This window comes from Lissotriton helveticus, chromosome 5_1 (genome assembly GCF_964261635.1).
Source record: "Lissotriton helveticus chromosome 5_1, aLisHel1.1, whole genome shotgun sequence".
In the NCBI taxonomy this organism is placed as follows: Eukaryota; Metazoa; Chordata; class Amphibia; order Caudata; family Salamandridae; genus Lissotriton; species Lissotriton helveticus.
This window is the reverse complement of record NC_136065.1, coordinates 1,275,656,967-1,275,674,503: the sequence shown is the minus strand read 5'-3', so window position 1 is coordinate 1,275,674,503 and position 17,537 is coordinate 1,275,656,967. Positions and strand designations below refer to the sequence as shown.

The following is a 17,537-nucleotide window of genomic DNA, read 5'->3' as shown; positions in this document are numbered from 1 at the left end:
GAAGAATTGGCTTGGTAGTTTGGTCTGCCCTGTTCCCATGATGCACTGGGCCAGGGCCAGACTAATTTGCATGTAGCCAGGTTCTGAACTGGGATGGTGCAGTGAGCTAAAAAACGGTGATGGATCAAGCCCTGATCCTTTGACTGGGTAGGAGTGTTCTGCTTAATTCAGATACTCTGTCCATCACCACCCCCTGTTATGAATCGTTTTGGCCACCACAAGTGTGGAAGGGTATACTCAGATGTAAGTCCCTTGCTCACTGCACCATCAGGATTCAAGCAAGCCGGGCCAAAGACGGCTGCAATGCCAGAAACCGGTCCCCGGAAGCTTGTTTCCTTTCCAGTGAAGAATTGGCTTGGTAGTTTGGTCTGCCCTGTTCCCATGATGCACTGGGCCAGGGCCAGACTAATTTGCATGTAGCCAGGTTCTGAACTGGGATGGTGCAGTGAGCTAAAAAACGTGATGGATCAAGCCCTGATCCTTTGACTGGGTAGGAGTGTTCTGCTTAATTCAGATACTCTGTCCATCACCACCCCCTGTTATGAATCGCATTGTATTAACAACAATATAACACATCCCTGTGCTTTGTCCTGCGCCGTCGCACAATTGGCTGCCATGAGCCAGCGCAAGCACCCTGCATCATTTTGCAAAGGTGTCTCCGCTGCTGGGATAATTATTTTTGTACCGGAAGAGAGACTTTCCTGCACAAAACAGTAATTAATTGCATTTTCCTCTTTCTATGCATGCTGCAGAATGCAGCACACACATTAAGAGTAAAGAACAAGGAGAAATTGAAGTATTTCACCTCGTTGCGCCATAGGCGTAAGAGTCTTACGCATTTCAAACTTCACAACATTTTTGTACAACTGGGATGTTTCAGGTTCCATGAATGATGCGTAGGAACATCCATCGACCCCCCCTTTCCTGCAGAGTAATGCATGAAAGGGGGTCATATCTAAAAGGCCATGAAAAGTCATGCAGGGTGACTTTACGTGGCCTTGTAAATATGGGCAAACCCATTGTGCCACCGGTGTGTCACAAAAGTGATGCGCCTTAGGTACAATGGGCTTGTAAATAGGCCCCTTTGTGTGCCAAAGCTTGTAATAGATCCCTGTGTTTAGGCCATTCAGAAGACTCTGGCAGCCAGTCAGAATCTTTGTGGTGAAACTACACCCTTGCTTAAAGAGACCTTCAGTCTAAAATAAACATATTAGGTCTCACAATCCGAAAAGAGGACCTCACAGCAGGGGCGCCTTATAAACCCGGGACAAATACAGGTACTCGGCAGTCAGCACACTTTTCATACCAGCCCTTTGTTCGAAAGTACCAACTACCATCAAATCTTACATTAACCAAGGGGGCGCTGTGCACAGACCGCTGATATTGTAGAATTGATATTGCCTGCAAACTGTGAATAAAGATGCCACTCTATACAAGGAGAGTTGGTTTACAGCTAAATCTGAAGGAAGGCAACTATGGTAATGAAAGACAGGTAAGTGGGGTATTCCTGGGTGGGTGACCGAATACAGGACTTACATTCTTTCTGCACTTAGTGGATTTCATGCCTCCGTGGGTGTGTATAGTTCTTTTACTCATTCCAAACATCAGCAAACTCTGGCTTCTCAGAGAACAGCGTGCTGCATTTTGGAGCGAGCGCTATTATTACAAATCACCTTTTAATCGGATACCCCTTGGCTTGGGCCTAAAACTCTACAGGATTCCGCATAATTTGTCCCTTCCCTGCCGCATAATTCCGTTGTCCCTAATTATACATTGCATCACACGTGTAAAGCTGTTGATTCTTAGGCCATGTGCATGTCTTCCCTGGCCCCTTGTGGTGAATTCTTGAAATTGTTTTTTATTAATTTTATATCTATGTAATACAATTGTATGAATGTGTAAATACTTTATAAATATGTGCTTTAACTACATGCACAACTCACTATTCATTGACAAGAGACGTGGCTCGAAAGTTGCATGTAATAGGATTAACATTTAATTGTGCTTTCACTATAGTCACGGTCTGTATTTTGGACTTCCTGCTATGCAAGGGTACCACCTAAAACAGATTCAGAATGTTGTAATGAAGTCACTGTGGCACCTTTTTCTCTTCTGGTGTTTCTTGCATGAAAACAGAAAATTAATTTAAGGAAATAGTGTCATCCTATTAATGTACAGCACTGCACAGTCAATGAATGTATTTATTGCATAGTTAAAACCATTACAAGTGTATCTGTGTGTTTAAAAGTTAATATGGGCAAATGATAACATCAGAATATGCAAAGAATGTCCTCTATAGCTCATTAAAATTGGCAATTTCTTAAATGATAAATAATTCAATTGTATTGCTTTATTAAGCTTCCTGCTTCCTAGTTGAAAATGCACCATTTATCCACCCTTTTTTCAAAAAATTTTAGGGGGAGAACCCCCCGGAATCCCTCGAACCCCCTGTATGTTGTTTGGGCTCACTCGCTACACTCACTCGACGCAATGCAATGTGGCAATAATTTTACGCCTCGCCACTTTCAAATGTCACCAGCCGCCACTGCTTATACGCAGTATCCGAAGAAAAAGAACTGCAGTGATCCAAATAAACACAACCAAGTGGTTTATTAGAAATGTACAACTGTGTCTGGGGCAGACGCGTAGCAGTCGAGGGCTTGATCGGCTGATAAAGGTCACATTGAAGGACATAATCACGCGTCTGTTTGTACAGTCCCCGCCACCAAAAACGCTGTTGTAGCTGAGATACAGTAGCCGAAACGCCCGCATGAGCGGACGCAACACTCTCATGGACAGCTGTAATCAGCGCTGACCTGTGGTCCGCGTTGGGAATCAATCTGTCACCAATGTCTGGTATTTTCACATAAGGAACTTTATCAGGACTTAAATGATAAGAATACTTTGAAGGAAACCCAGTAGGATATTTACTTCCCTTCTCAGTAGCGGCAATTGCTGTCAAGATGTCATCATCAATCTTACTTTTGGAAGGTGTAACTGCTGGAACCAAATATGTCGAAACTGCTGTCTTCGCGGCCTCATCGGCCACACTATTGCCAACAGCGTGAACTCCTACACGCTGATGACCAAGAGTATGAATTACATATACGAGTGGCAGTTGCTCTTTAAGTTCAGCCACTCGAACCCAGATCATTTTAATGTTTTATTGTGCTACCTTTGGAGTCGCAATAGTCGTTCTGAGTCCAAAAGAACAGATTATCATTGTAAGACTGGACACAGTAGTAAGAGTCACTCACAATAAGAGTAGTCACACCAGGATCTGCGTACTCCAATGCAAGCATCAGAGCACGGAGATCTGCTAACTGGGCGGTACAGTCCCCTAATGTCTGTGTATGTACGACATCGGACTTGAATTCTCCATTCACCATGGTACCAACCACAATTGCGCAAGCTGAGACGTATGCGTGCTTAGACCCATGCGCGGCTTGTGCTGAACCATCAGTGTAAATGATACAATGGAAATCCTCCAAAGGGCGTATAGTCAATGGGGCAGGATGAACAAATACATACTGCAAAAACTCCTGCGACTGTAAGGAGGCATCAAAAATGAACGTGCCATCCGGAGACGTCAATGATGTTGCCCATTGTATCCACTTTGGGTGCAAAGCTATAGAATTAGGTACACTGGCTTTCGTCACTAGCTCCAAGGCAGGATACTGTGTGACAACCAACATGCGTTTTCCCTGCGACAGTGCGCGTTCCTTCAGAATCGCCATGTGCACTGCTGTCAAAACTTTTTCCACAGTGGAAAACCGCATTTCAGCCGAAGTGTACAAGTGTGACTTGTAAGCAATAGGTACTGTGTCACCTTCGTTAAAAGTAAGGTATGTGAAACCCACCACCCCAGGGACGATTCTTATCACCAGGTTGGTGTGGTTATCACGAGTCAGTAAGAATTTAGATTCTAGAAGACCAGCCTGTAAAGATTGCAAAATGGCTGAATGTTCAGGCAGCCAGCACGATTTGGTAAAAGTTGGTTGTATCAAAGCATATAATGGCTTGATACTCTAGGCATATTCGGGAATGTATGTACGCCCAAAATTCAAAAATCCCACCAAGGATTGCAATTTTTTCAGTGTTGTAGGAGCGCGCAGTTGTGCACATTTCTCCAAGAAGTGAGGAGCCAATCCTCGACCTTCATTGAGCTCATAGCCCAGGAACAACACTGTGTACTCTACAATGTGCGACTTTCCAAAGTTAAATTTGTAACCGAAGTCCGCAAAATTACAATTTATGGGGTCAACGAGGCACAGATGTGCCCATATCTCGTCGTCTGTGAGATAAATGTCATCTACATACGAACACGCATCTGGGTCGACTCTCTCTAGAAGAGAAACTATACAGGCAGCAAACACACCTGGACTATTCTTATAGCCCATTGCTAAACGTTTAAATTTTCGTGTGTGCCACCGCTGGTAAAAGCGGTCCATTGACTACTTAAACCAGAAAGGTTGTGGGCAAAAAAAACATTGGATATGTCAAGTGTGGGTTTAAACCTTTTACGCACAAGACCATCCACCAGGGCAGAGCCGTGGGTATTCTGTACTGCACAGGTACGGCAATGCAAGTTTAGATGCCGGTAATCCAATACCAAAAGGTAAGAACCATCAGGCTTGGTCACAGTAAAAAGAGGGTTATTCATCGGAGACACACAAGTTTCAATCACACCTTGATATTCCAATTGTTCAAGGATTTCTGCGACCAAAGCTCTTGCTTCACGCCGCATGGGATATTGAGGTTGAGGCTGTGGCATAGACCGCAAGGGAATCTCATGTTGGGGGGAGATTTATCCCAACCACAGTGAGTACGGTACAAAGCAGGCGCAAGGACCTTAGCCCACTCTTCTGCAAAATTCAGCGTATGCTCCTTTGACACAGTGTGCGTGAAACTAGGGAGGATGACCTCCTCCCCTCTCGAAGCTGCGAGAACAAAAAGTGGGGGCCAGTCAACCTCCGCTAACAAAATGTCATACGTAGTAAGATTTTCCCAAAATACCCCTTTTATGGTACGTTGTATGTCACCTTCAATTAAAAGGTCAATTTCAAAAAGCCTAACAGGGGGAGCTACTCTAGTATCAGCTGTCTCAACACCAACAAATTTGTCAGTCGCTGTCACCTTCAGTAGTGGACGCAGGGCCTCTCGAACAATAGTAATCTCCGCCGGGCTGTCCAACAGCGTCAGCGATCACGTCTGCTTCCGAAGCTGCGTTCTCACTATCTGTGGCATATCTCGCTGTTAAAGTGGCAACTTTCCTTTTCTGAAACTGGAGTCTTTTCGGCGAAGAATTGTCCTGCTTGCCTTTTCCGTCTTTCGGGCGGGGTTGGCCGAGACTCTGCTGGCCACCCCGTCCTCTGCCGCCGACTCCACCACCGGACGATGAGGCCGATGTGTCCTGCAAAGAGCGAGGAGAACGTTGATCAGGTGACTTAATCGTAGCACGGTCGCGCAAGTCATCAGAGCGCTCAGTAGACGCAGGCACTGGTGACGGGACTCCTGTTTCTGTTGTTGTTTTCCCTGTCTTGTTTTTGTTCCAATTTTGCTTTGAAGCTTGGGTTGATCGTCTTTCTCAGACTTCAACCCCTGAGTTTGTTTTTTATCTTTAGCAGAAAAGGGCTTGACACCTAAACTATTACGGCCTATGGTCTTATAAGCGGCCGTAATAATTCTGGGCAATTGTCGGGGTTTATCGGCATCGGGGACATCGCGTAAAGCATTAGACACTTGGAAGTTTACTGCATCTCCCTTTATATTAGGAAGGACGAGATCGCAAACTATGTCAAATGAGCCAACGAGTCTCATTCCCAATTCAACCGCAGCCTCAGGTCTGTGCTCATCTTGAACACGCTTAATGACAGTTGGAAGGACAGCCATTGACGGAGTGCCAAAGCACCTCATGTACACTCACGCAAAGATCCTACCCCATGACTCGCGGTCACCGGGAAGTCCTTGGGCAAACTAATTGTAAGAATCCTGTGTTTTTCTACAGGACTCTAAGTAGGAAAAACTGCCTTCAGCTGGTCAAATTTCTCGGCAAGCCAGAAAGGCATATCATCCTTATCCTGGGTACGCTTGCCCATAACCGCATTAACCATAACGGGACTAAGCTTCATCCCGATCGGTCCAGCTGGAAGCACCGCAACACCAAGGGCCCCGCCCGGGAAATTGTGGGTAACATCCTGAACCAAGGCCCTAATAACTCCTATTGCGGAGGTATATAGGATCCTCAATTCAGCAAAGGGACTGCCCCCGCAGGAGGATGCAGGGTAAATCCAGCCAAAACAGGCCAAGAAGCACCTGGAATGGACAAAGGACCTAATCTAATCGCTGTTAAATTGCGGGGAAGGGTGCCATTAAACCAAACACGGTGCAGCCATGCAGAAATTGGAATTTCCTGTGTCCTATAAGAAACATATTCCACGGGCACGGGTGTGTGAGTACAAGTGTGAAACACCTGAGTAGCTGCATCCACTGCAGGAAATGTCCAAATGAGTAGAAAATCTCAAATGGGTAAGCTATCTCAGCACTCACTACCAAAATAACCGCCATGCCCTCCAAGGTGGCATTATAAGCCTGCAAATGATTGCGGACCGGAATGCGACTATGTTGCGGTATGTCGACGTCACCCATAACGACACAGACAGGCTAGGTACAATGCAAACAACGTAGCACAACTGGTAGTAATTCAAAAGGTAACCGTTTTGAAAGATTCAATCTTGAAAAGACCTATGTAACTATAGGTAGGTTTATCCGTCACCACTGTTAACCGGAAACCATAGTGAAGGTGTTAAGGACTGATACAAGCACTACTCAAGCGTCATGTAATAAGACCACCACTGTTAGGGCGCCATGTTGCAGGGATTCTGCTTAGACACAGAACTGTGCACAGAGACTCAGGACATCAGTGAATTAGGGTGTGCCAAAAACTCACCTTAATACCCAAAATCCCCTACCAGACTAGCATCAGTGTCTCATTAGCTCTTCGTCCTATAGCAAAGTTACCAATCCAGACAACCCAGAACATGCGACTAAGGTTACCTCAGGTAAGGTGGGAAAAATGAGCACTCTTTCGTTATACTTTCATACCAGACCAGAACAGGGAGTAAAGGGAGACACGTGCAAGGTTAAAATATTTATTTTAACGCCGTGATTTCAGGTGCAGCATCTTAGTTAATACAAGCAGACATATTATAAGAAATAAGATTGTCAGCATAGTTACAATTCCATAAAATACAAAGGGAGAAAGCATGTTATAATGCTGAATGGAAACAGGTTAAATAAATACCTATATTTCACCTTCCCTTGCTAGTAGGTTATTTTATAACTAAAGAAGGTCTCTTAGGCTTGCATAGGCGACCCCATACCTCAAAGATTAGCAGGAGTGAATCACATCGAGTTCTGCACAAGCTCTCAGCATACGAATGTTCTCCAAGTGTGTTCAATCATGCCTACACAGTGCTTTGTTAAGGGCGCTCGTATCTGAGTTGGCCACAGCTGCATATATGTTATGGCTAGAACGTGCGCTGATCAGTTCGACCACAGCTACAGTGTTGAGATAACCTTGAAGGCCTCAGCACTCACTGTGCAGACTAAGCTTACGGAGTATGTCTAGCAATGTAGAAAAACAAGTTATTCTCATGCGAAGCAAAACACTCAGCCTAACTCTAAACAATAGCTAACGTGTGTGCCGTGTGCAAAAGAAAGCAAAAGGTAAAATGGTGTTTAAACTTCTAATAAGCTCCTGCTAACTTAACACTGTATGAATGCAAGGCTCAGCCCCACTACAGTCCTTAGTTATCGGCTCCCCGCCCTGGGGGCCACCGGATCCAACGAAGAGCCGCCCGGACCACCTCTTGCCATGTTGGAGACGGACTGGGAACGGCAAAAAATGTCCATCAGGGGCTTGCCTTTAGGTGCCTTAGGAGGGGCCAGCTGTAGTCGATGATCAGCTGCCAACACGTGGGTACACAGGGTGCCCCAGAGCCGTTCGGGAGGCCAGAGTCAGCGGCCTATCTCTGCCTGGGGGAGCGTTGTCTCAACCACTCAGGACCACTGTGTGAACAAAAAAAAGAAGGGAGAACCCAGAGGATCCAGGGTCCCCCGAGTTTTCCGTCGTCCAAGCTTGATTGCTGTGTGCAGGATCTGTAACCAGGCCGCAGTATCAAAACACAGGGGTGGGGCCCAAGGAACAGAGTAGGCTATCCCAGAGACTCAGGGCACGTTCAGGCCCCTTCAGCAAGTAATGTCCATAAGATCACCCCACACAGCGCTGCGATGTCAGCCAGAGGCGAAATAGCGCATAACTGCAGCCGTCGGAGGGTCCTCCCGTTGCCACCTCCCTACAACAATAGCAGCGCTGAAAGTGGGGGTGGATGGCGGGGATGATAGGTCGCCGGCAAGGCCCCGCCAATGGTACACCCCAACTGCCTGGCAAGGCCTGCGTCAGTCCCTCAAAAGTGCGAGCAAGCAGCATACCCCTTGGATATTTGGGCGCTAGCACATCGCCTGACTGCGGCAAGATGTCTGATGGGCCGCCCCCGCAGCGCCTGCTAATGCGGTTGTAAGCGCGGTCAGTGGTTAGGCGGGAACGACCGTTAAACTTCAAGGCCCAGTTCAATGCGCATCTCTGCCGACGTAGATCCCAGGGAAAATCGCTAAGCTGTGTGCACTCGCTGGCCGCCTACCAAGCTCCCGCTTAGGCGTTGTCCCTCTGAGAAAATCCTCGCTCACCAAGAGCCCCGACCCTGGCTACATATGACCCCGGCTGCTCCCCCCGGGCCCGGCAGCTGGCTCACCTTGCGAGGTCGGGGACACGCACTGCACACCAGGCCTCGGCCACCACGGCTCCGTATCTCGAGTCTGGGACGTCGGGACTCTCCTGGCGGTCACTCCCTCGGTCTCACACTGGGCACCAGCATCGTAGGCCAAAAGTAGAGAATCAAATCCCTGGTGCACCAGGCCCACACCAGCAGTCGCGACCAGGCCTCTGCACGTGCCCGATGGACAGTGGCGGCGCCGCCGGAGCTCGGGCCTTCGTGTCTCAATGCTTGCAAGAACTGCAGACCGGGGGCCCAGGAACAGTACAGCCGGCGCCCTGCTGTTAGCACTTCTTGATGAGGCCGCTCCGGACACCACAAAGTCGCTGAAAGCCCGGGAACTTGGCGAAATGGCGGACGGCGGGAAGGAGCTCGATTCAGTGCATCCTACCTCGCCACCATCTTGACCACCCCCCCATTAAATATATTTTAAGCGTTAAGTTTGGCAACACTTTCCTAGCTCATCATACCAGTTCCTTGGACTAGATTGCAAAGGACCATATTCTATAATCTCATAGTTGAGGAAAGAAGGAAAGATTGCAAATACTGTCACAGTCTCCCAGGAAGCCCACGATTGCATATGTGAGTTTCAACATTGGATGTAGATTAAAAGTTTGAGCCTTAACAGTCACAAAGAAAGTTGTTGGTGGTCGCCACGGCCAGCTCACTTTCTTTCTCACCAATTCATTTATTTTCTATGGTCCGCAGCCATCAGAACACAACGTTTGCAGAAACACAAAAGAAAACTTTGAGTGCCATTGTGGACTACAGGCAAGATAGACAAGATAGAGGGCAAGCAGGAAAAATATACAGTGAAATGGTATAATCAAATAATCATAGTTTTCTCCTACTGGTAAATATGACATTGTACCTGAACATAATTCTGTCACATATTACTGATGTAATTGAGGCCTATGGGAGTTAGCCTGTTAAAATAGTGTGCCAAATTCAGCTCATACAAAAAATACTGGTGAGGCATTTAACTCTAAATTCTAGATCCCATTTCCACTTACCATGGCACATATTGCATTTGCACTTATATAGAGCTTACTACCCCTGACTAGACCTTGCATATCAAAGTTGGTGGAATTCTGTACATGGTATATACATAACAATTCACTCTACTCTTTGTCTAAGATGAGCATCTATATTTATACTGAAACCTGGACTAGTACTAAAGGAAGACACTCTGAACAGAGGCACCATTCTCTGCACTGCTCACTCACCCTAACTGCTGCAAGAGGATAAAAACTTGGGTTCTGATACTTGCATAACCATAGATACAAGTATTTCAACACAATACAGTAACAAACAATGACAAGCTTGCCAGACAAGTAAGCAGCAAAAAGCACTCTACGATATCCTGAGCAAAGGAGGGCACTGGTTGACATATATATAACATCACAGGGGGAGTGAATATTATGGACAGAATAGATGACGATTCAAAACAGGGTAAATTATCATACATTGGCAGTGAAGATAGATGATGATCCATGGGCATAGCTCAAGAGAATCCATAGATAGTACTGAATGATGGAGAAGATAAACAATGTTGTAGAGGATGCTGAGCATTGTAGCAAGATGGTACTCAAATAAGATGGCAGATAAAACTCAATTAACAGGGACAAGGATCCACAACAATAAAGAAAAATACTGCTCCCTGACAGTAGATGATGCTTTTTGGGGATGTAGATAGTGACTTGAGATCGGGTCCGTTGTAGTAGTGAGTCTTAATGGGTGTGGTGGTAGGTAAGGCTCAATTAGGAATACAGATGATGCGAAGTTTCATGAACATATAAAATACACTAGCAGTTTAATTATGCTCAACGGAGGCAGAGGAAGCTCAAGTGGGAGGACATGCAATGCACATGGGTGCTGACAGAAGACGTTGTGTGAAGTACTAAAAATAAATCACAGCTCCATGTGGACAAGTGATGATTACTTAGAAGGCTGAAATCATAAAATGCTAAACAGGGGGTATTGTTCAATGGGGAGGGGCACTATGTCAAATTGGATGATATAGTCAACAGTGAGCATCCCTAGGCCTCTGGGTGTTGAAGCAGGTCACACCTCCATTCAATGTACATGCTGGCGACAATGGCACTAACATTTCTCTACCATCACCTTACCTCTAACACCTGGACGTGCCTAGGCATGAAGTCGATCTCGACCTACTTGTGGCGGCCCACCATTCCCCCGCACCGCCACTCAACACAGTGTATACTTTGGCTCGTAATCCTCACCCTCTGCTGCACTATGTTCCAACGCACAAACAAACCCTTTCTAAAGCCCTTATCCTCTTTCCGCTATCCCAGCAGCTCCAAACACCAACAAGTCTGAAGTTGCAGCATGCACTCCTGCAGTTGGCTATGATATTGTGTGTGGAGAGTCGTCCTATGGTTGTGGGTGGATAAACCTTTAACTTTCCCTCACATCCAATCCAGATTAGTGCCAGAGGGCAGATATTTTAAACGTGGGTCTCCTTCAGGACTGGGAGCTGCCCTGGGTCACTGGATCAGCTATAAACTAGCACAGGGCATTCTAACAAAGACAAGTGGTCTTTGGTGCCGTCAGCTCCGCTGGCATGTGAGTTTATTCTAAAGCCTTTGGGAGATGTTACAAATTGCTGTATTACTCATAGGAGGCTGACATAAACCTAGGTTGGTGGTTCTGCCCCAATTTATCCAAGTACCAAGAGCAGGCAGTGCTGTGCAGTCACAGCTCATACACTGCAGCTGGAGTCAGAGCCATTCACCTAGCATCCCTCCTTCCCGGATTGCTTCTGCCGGTTTTCCTTGTGCTCTGCGGGGAAGACGCAGAAAAAGGTAACCTCCTTTTTTCAGTAGATGTGGCAACAAGGCCCGCCTCAAACAGTCACCAGTCCCTTAATTTGAAGCGCATCTCTGACAAGACGCCATATTCACTGGTGCATATGTGCATTTCAGCTGCCTGCGCCATCTTGACTGGCAAATTTTCATTCAAAACAAGCATGAGCCATGTAGATAAAAGCTAGGCGCGCTGCCGCCATGGTGAAACATGAAGCGCGGCAGCCGTGAAGCATACGCCATGCTGGTAAAAGAAAGGCACGCAAGATTTATAGGCCCTTTGGAGTACTGAGCGACAAGAGTGCTCGTGTTAAGAGCTTAAAACAAGAATGACAACCCTGTTTCCAGAAACGGAAGTCAGACCGACTAAAAAGATTGAGAGCTTGCATGCAGTGCTCTTCGATAGGGAAAAGGTAGTCCATTTTACTCTTGCTAAAATGGGACAAGTGGAAGGCTACAAGTACTGGGGCACTGCTTCATGGGAGTGAAGAACTAATTAAACGGAGAGACAAATAGAATAGATTAACCATTTGGAAGCAAGGATTTTTAAAGGACGCTTAATGAAACAAATGAAAAGTAACGGGCAGGCTGTAAGCCCACAAAGTGTATACATGTCTCGAAGAGACATCGCAAGCGCTGTCTCGGCTCAACCTAAAAAGAAAACGTTTTGAGGTGAGCCAACAGTATCCGGAATATCACCACCGTGCACATATCAGACTTGCTATACTGTCATGCAGTTCAGAAAAGAGATATACACAGCTCTCCAAGAAGTACCTTGTCAACTACTGATAAGGATCCTCCTTGCTCCTCCGACTACCAGGCCAAACAGCTGAAGACCTTGTGTCCATCTTCTCTTCTTACATATGCACCCTTATGGATAATCTCCTCCATAGTGTTCATTTCTTCTTTTACCTACTCAGTACGCCATGGTTTCCTAGCTAAGCTTGTGCTCTATAAACAGTGAAGCATACATACTCTAAAGATTGTTTATCTAAAGAAAATGTCAGTACCTACCTTTGCCATAAACAAATTTAAAAACCATCATGAACAAGTGGCGGACTGAAAAGCCATTTTAATTACTTCGTTTAGCAAGAAAAAAGTGCATGCAATGGGCTAGATAGATAGCAGCAAAATTATTAGAGGATATTTATGTTTTAAGGGTGGCAAGCTGTTCTTGACATCCTGAATGCAGTGTGGTTCAGTTGGCTTTAGTTCATTCGAAAATAAAGATAAAAATATATTATTTATAAGTCATTTTAATTTGGTATGGGCTAGACACATCTTTATCCATGTCACCAACTACATGTAATATTTAAAAAATCATTTATAAATGGAAAATACATCCACATATACTTATAGAAACTTTGGGCCAGCCCGCTTCTACCATGGTCTATTCAGCTGGCATTCACATTTTGCTTTCACCCACCACAGCATGAAGAATGGAGTAATGGTTCAGCACATTTCATTCATTAGTTCTCTTGTGCTGAGTGACATGGTTAAAAGTGCACATCACTAAACTCCAGGGAGAGTTTATTGAATGCAACATGGCATTATCAAGGAGGATCCAGGAAACAACACTTGTTTTTGGCCCATACCCACCATGAGAAAGACAAGGTAACAAGGTAGTTACTGCTAGAAATAGATTTTGTAACATTACCAGAAACCTGAAAGAGTTACATTCTATGCACCAGGTCCCATCTTTTCCCACATTTTGCACACGTCCACACCCACTCTACCTACCAGTTGCACACTTTCTACTGATCAGCAAAAAATACACACTTGCCTCTCCTTCTTCCAGTCCCATTCCTGCCAACACCGCTAAGGGGAATGTCAGAGGCCACACCCCCAGGAATGTCTGAGGAGGCTTTTAGAGGCTTCTCCAGCTGCACCGACGATCTTGCAGGCATCTGTCCCATCACATATTAATGATACAAAAGCCACAGAAGCTTTAGGATATTTTAAACCTCCAAGTTGGATGTCCAGATGTAAATGCTCCTTTCAGTGCTTATGATAAAAGCTGTTTTACATTTCTGTGATTTTAAGTTAAAAGGAGCTTAACAAAGATGAGAGAGAAATACAGTACTGCTTTGAGACACACAGCAGCTTTCCCACTTACCTCATAAAAATAAGACAGAAATGCCTAATTTTCAATTAGCAGGGAAAACTTTACTTAAAACTAAAATATCTTAGTCAATTATGTTCAGGCTGTATAACAGAATCTATAACCAAAATGGCAACATAAGTGATCCTTTTATTAAAAGAAAATGTAAAAAAAACTAAATGCATGATATTCCCAGTAACAGACATCCTGTAGTAGAACAGCTTTCTCACACTGTATATTCTTTACATCAAGAGTACATATTTTACCTGTAAGATATAATTTCCTTCAAATGATTTGTTAGCAGTTTTCCACCCACATTGATCCTAAAAAGTAATGGGTAGAAAGTAGTTGTTTAGTACTCGCAGAGACAATTGCCAACTCTCGCATCATTAGTGCCTACCACCTTGCAACAAACATAGAGCCAGGTGTCCAAATGGCTTCCCTGGTCACAAACCTCTGGATTCAGTAAATCCCAAGGTTTGTGTTTTTTGAAAGCCCTGAACCTTTTTAGTGATCTGGAAAGACTTTAACAAAAGGCTTAATGGGGTTTAGTGAATCGGCATCTGGAAGGGGTGTGGTTAGAGCATCCCTTTCAAATATCGATTTCTTAGGGTCTGAATTAATGTTTTGAAGCTGAAATCCGACTGGCACTACTCTTTAAAAAAAAAAAGTATATTATATATACACACACGAATTCATTTAAAGTTTCTTTCGGGAACTGACCCATAAAACTTGTAAAACTTGTCATGCATCTTAAAAATCACAATAAAATGATTTCTAGAAATCTTCATATACATTTACCAATAGAAATACATTAAGACAAACAAGAAATATAAAAAACTATAAAAACTTCCTAAAATCACAATCTTGAATAGGCATAGGATAGAATGATCCAGAAAGGAAGTTGAAAGGATAAAGTGCATAGCGGATTCTTTTTTACATAAAACCTTAATATTGTGGGCATGCCAATATGCTGAAATTAAGCAGCAGTTAAAAAGATATAACAGTTTACGGGGGATGAGCGGGAATCATAGGACAAGACCCACCGTCTTCCTTAGTAAGAAAACTCTGTACAAATATCAGCTGAGACAAAAAACTATGAGGAGACTAGAATCAGACTGTAGTATTCTGCAGGCCAGCTTACAGTGTCTCACACCTAAGGAGATACAGAGTGTCTTGTCCCAATTGTGAATTTTACAAACAAAGTGCGGACCTGTGGACGGGTACTTTGGGGTAAGCTGAATTAAGATCTAATGAAGCTATCTTCTTTGACAGTCAGGCCACTGATGTTATCAACCCCCAAATTTCCACCCACACAAGGCTACTGCCTGCGCCTTTGCGCTGTAAACCTCAATGGTTGGAGAGACAGACTTGGGGGTGGTTGCTTTGTAACTTTTTGTTGTTGCTGAAGTGCTGTGGAGCTAAATCTGTTAGCATTTTTGGATATGAGAATTCCATTTTCAGGTTTTGTCAATTCTGACTCCCAAATAATCAAATTTGTCAACTGTTTGCAGAGTCGATCCCTTCATTGAGAACCGGCCTCTACTTGAAATATATCAATCTATATATTTATAGATATATATTTTTAACACAGCAAGTCTCTCTTTACTGAAAATGAACTGCATTTGAAAAAGAAAAAAAAAAGATTGTTTTAATTAAAAGCAATCACAGACACAGTGGTCTGCTGACCCCAACAGACCATCATCCCTGTGAAGGCAACAAATCATCGTGGGTCACAATATGCAACCTACCTCATTAATATGTATGCCGTAGGTCGGACTCCGAACGACTACAATTCAGATTTTTAAGAGCTGACCTATTAGTATATAGGTTGATTCTTAAAAATCTTTTTTATTGCAAAATTATGCAACCAGCAAATAGTACATGTGGCCCATAATTCTTAAAGGTACTACACATTGATCTCAATCTTGGCTCCCCAAAATGGATGAACATTGGTTAGTGCTCCACCCCACAGGGTTTCCTATTCTTTGTTTTCTAAAAATGATTCACTTGCGATCTTGAGAAATTGCTCTGATGGAAAGGCCAGATCATAGATGACTAATCTTGTAACTCTCTCCGAGTGGGTTAACGCAACTTTCAAATGTTTAGAGGGGTTTATCACCCCTTGGAAGCATTTGAGTGGAAAAGAGGCATATAAAGTAAATCACCCCCACTGACCCCAATAAATGCTCAACTATGATGAAGAAAGAGAAAAAGGGAAAGGAGAGGAGAGGAGAGATAAGATGAGAAGAGACTAAAAAAAGAGGAGGAGTAGTAGCAAGGGCATTAAGAGCTGTTCATGGTGGTTTGAACGGTGTGTTTATTCTGCCTATGTACTGTCCATATTGACCATTTGTACCACTGAATTAAATATTATTGGGGTGGCGTGGCTAGGCGGACCATCTCGGCGGACGCGGCTTATCCGAGCTCCCGTAGCCGTTAAACATCCTACATAATCCTGCCGCCTACAGGTGCCTAAAGCATTTTATTAAGGTCTCCACTGAAGCCGCCAGTGCTCGGGATCACAACACTGTCAAAATCGCTGCTGGGAGGGTGTGAGTCACACTTCGCGGTACTGAAGGCGGGTGGCAGCGAGGCCTGGGACGAACGCCGAGAGGGCCGGCGTCGCGCTAGTGGCCTGACAAACGTGGCTGTGGACCTTGGGCCGACACGACTGGTGCGGACTTGGGACAGCTGGGACTGAAATACTGAGCCAGTGTTGGAGAACCGGTGCTGCGTTGGGCCCGACTTGACCCCTCTCCCGGGGTGCCATACTGAAGTCGGGGGTGGTACGGCCGGGCCTGCTGACGCAGGTCCGAGATTAGGATCCTGGATCGTGAACGCAGCCCAGCAGTCATTAAATCTGTCAGGCTGCACTGAATACGGGCAGTGGTAAGACCTGTGCCGGTGCAGAGGGAGCGAACGCTGAGCATTCGGCCCAAAGAGGACCATCGTGAGTTAGGGTCACCAGGACCAGTGCCTCAATTGCAGGAAGCGGAGTGTGGGATCAGGACCGGAAGATGACGGCCCCGAAGAGGGAGCTGCAGCGGGCCTGGCTCAGGCCCTCCTTAGTGGCGCCATTCGCGATCGGCGTCACGCTCCAGGGCTGAGGACTGATAGAAATCGTAGACTCTGCCGGCCTGCCACACAGAAACTTGGCAAGGTTAGAGGGGACCTCCAAACACAGGGGCATTCTACACCGGGTGGGAAGCCATCACCCACCGAGTGACGCAGCCGATTCCTACCGCCCGCTAAAGATCTCATGAGTCACCTCCTGCAAAAGACACCATTGTTGGGCATCATTTACGGCGCGGATGTAAGTGACCGAATGTAACAGCTCTAATCCTGCAGTGAATCATATACGAGTTAAGGGGAGCGCCCGTTAAAGGTGAGGGGGTGGTACCTCGCCCGCAGAGGCGGCCGGGCTAGGTCCCGGTGTCGCTTGTGGGTGGGGGAGACCCCTATGAGTGCCTGATACCCCACACAGTGCACTCCCTCAGCTTGCGTGAACTTCTACTCCATCGGTGCCTGAAAATGTGCTGCCCACAAGGTGCAAGCCTGCATCACATGCCAATATGTCCAAGGGCTCGACTACTGGATCTGCAAAAAAACAGAGCACAGTGGACAAAATTACCAGCTGCAACGCAAGCTCCATAACCTTAAGTGATAATCACGCCACTGGTACAGACACCGCCACAATCCTAGCTGCGATCACGCAGTCATGAGACATGCTTGATGCCAAAATAGGTGCTGTAGGCGCAGATGTTCTGCTTTTAC

General features: G+C 45.5%; 1 protein-coding gene across 1 annotated transcript in view; it reads right to left on the bottom strand.

The window, feature by feature from the left end:
- ACTR6 (actin related protein 6) overlaps nucleotides 1–17,537 on the bottom strand; it is a 294,492-nt gene that overhangs the window by 130,941 nt on the left and 146,014 nt on the right. Inside the window, exon 6 of the mRNA XM_078641225.1 lies at nucleotides 14,027–14,083. Within this exon, the coding sequence (XP_078497351.1) occupies nucleotides 14,027–14,083 (57 nt within the window). The remainder of the gene's footprint in view (nucleotides 1–14,026; nucleotides 14,084–17,537) is intronic.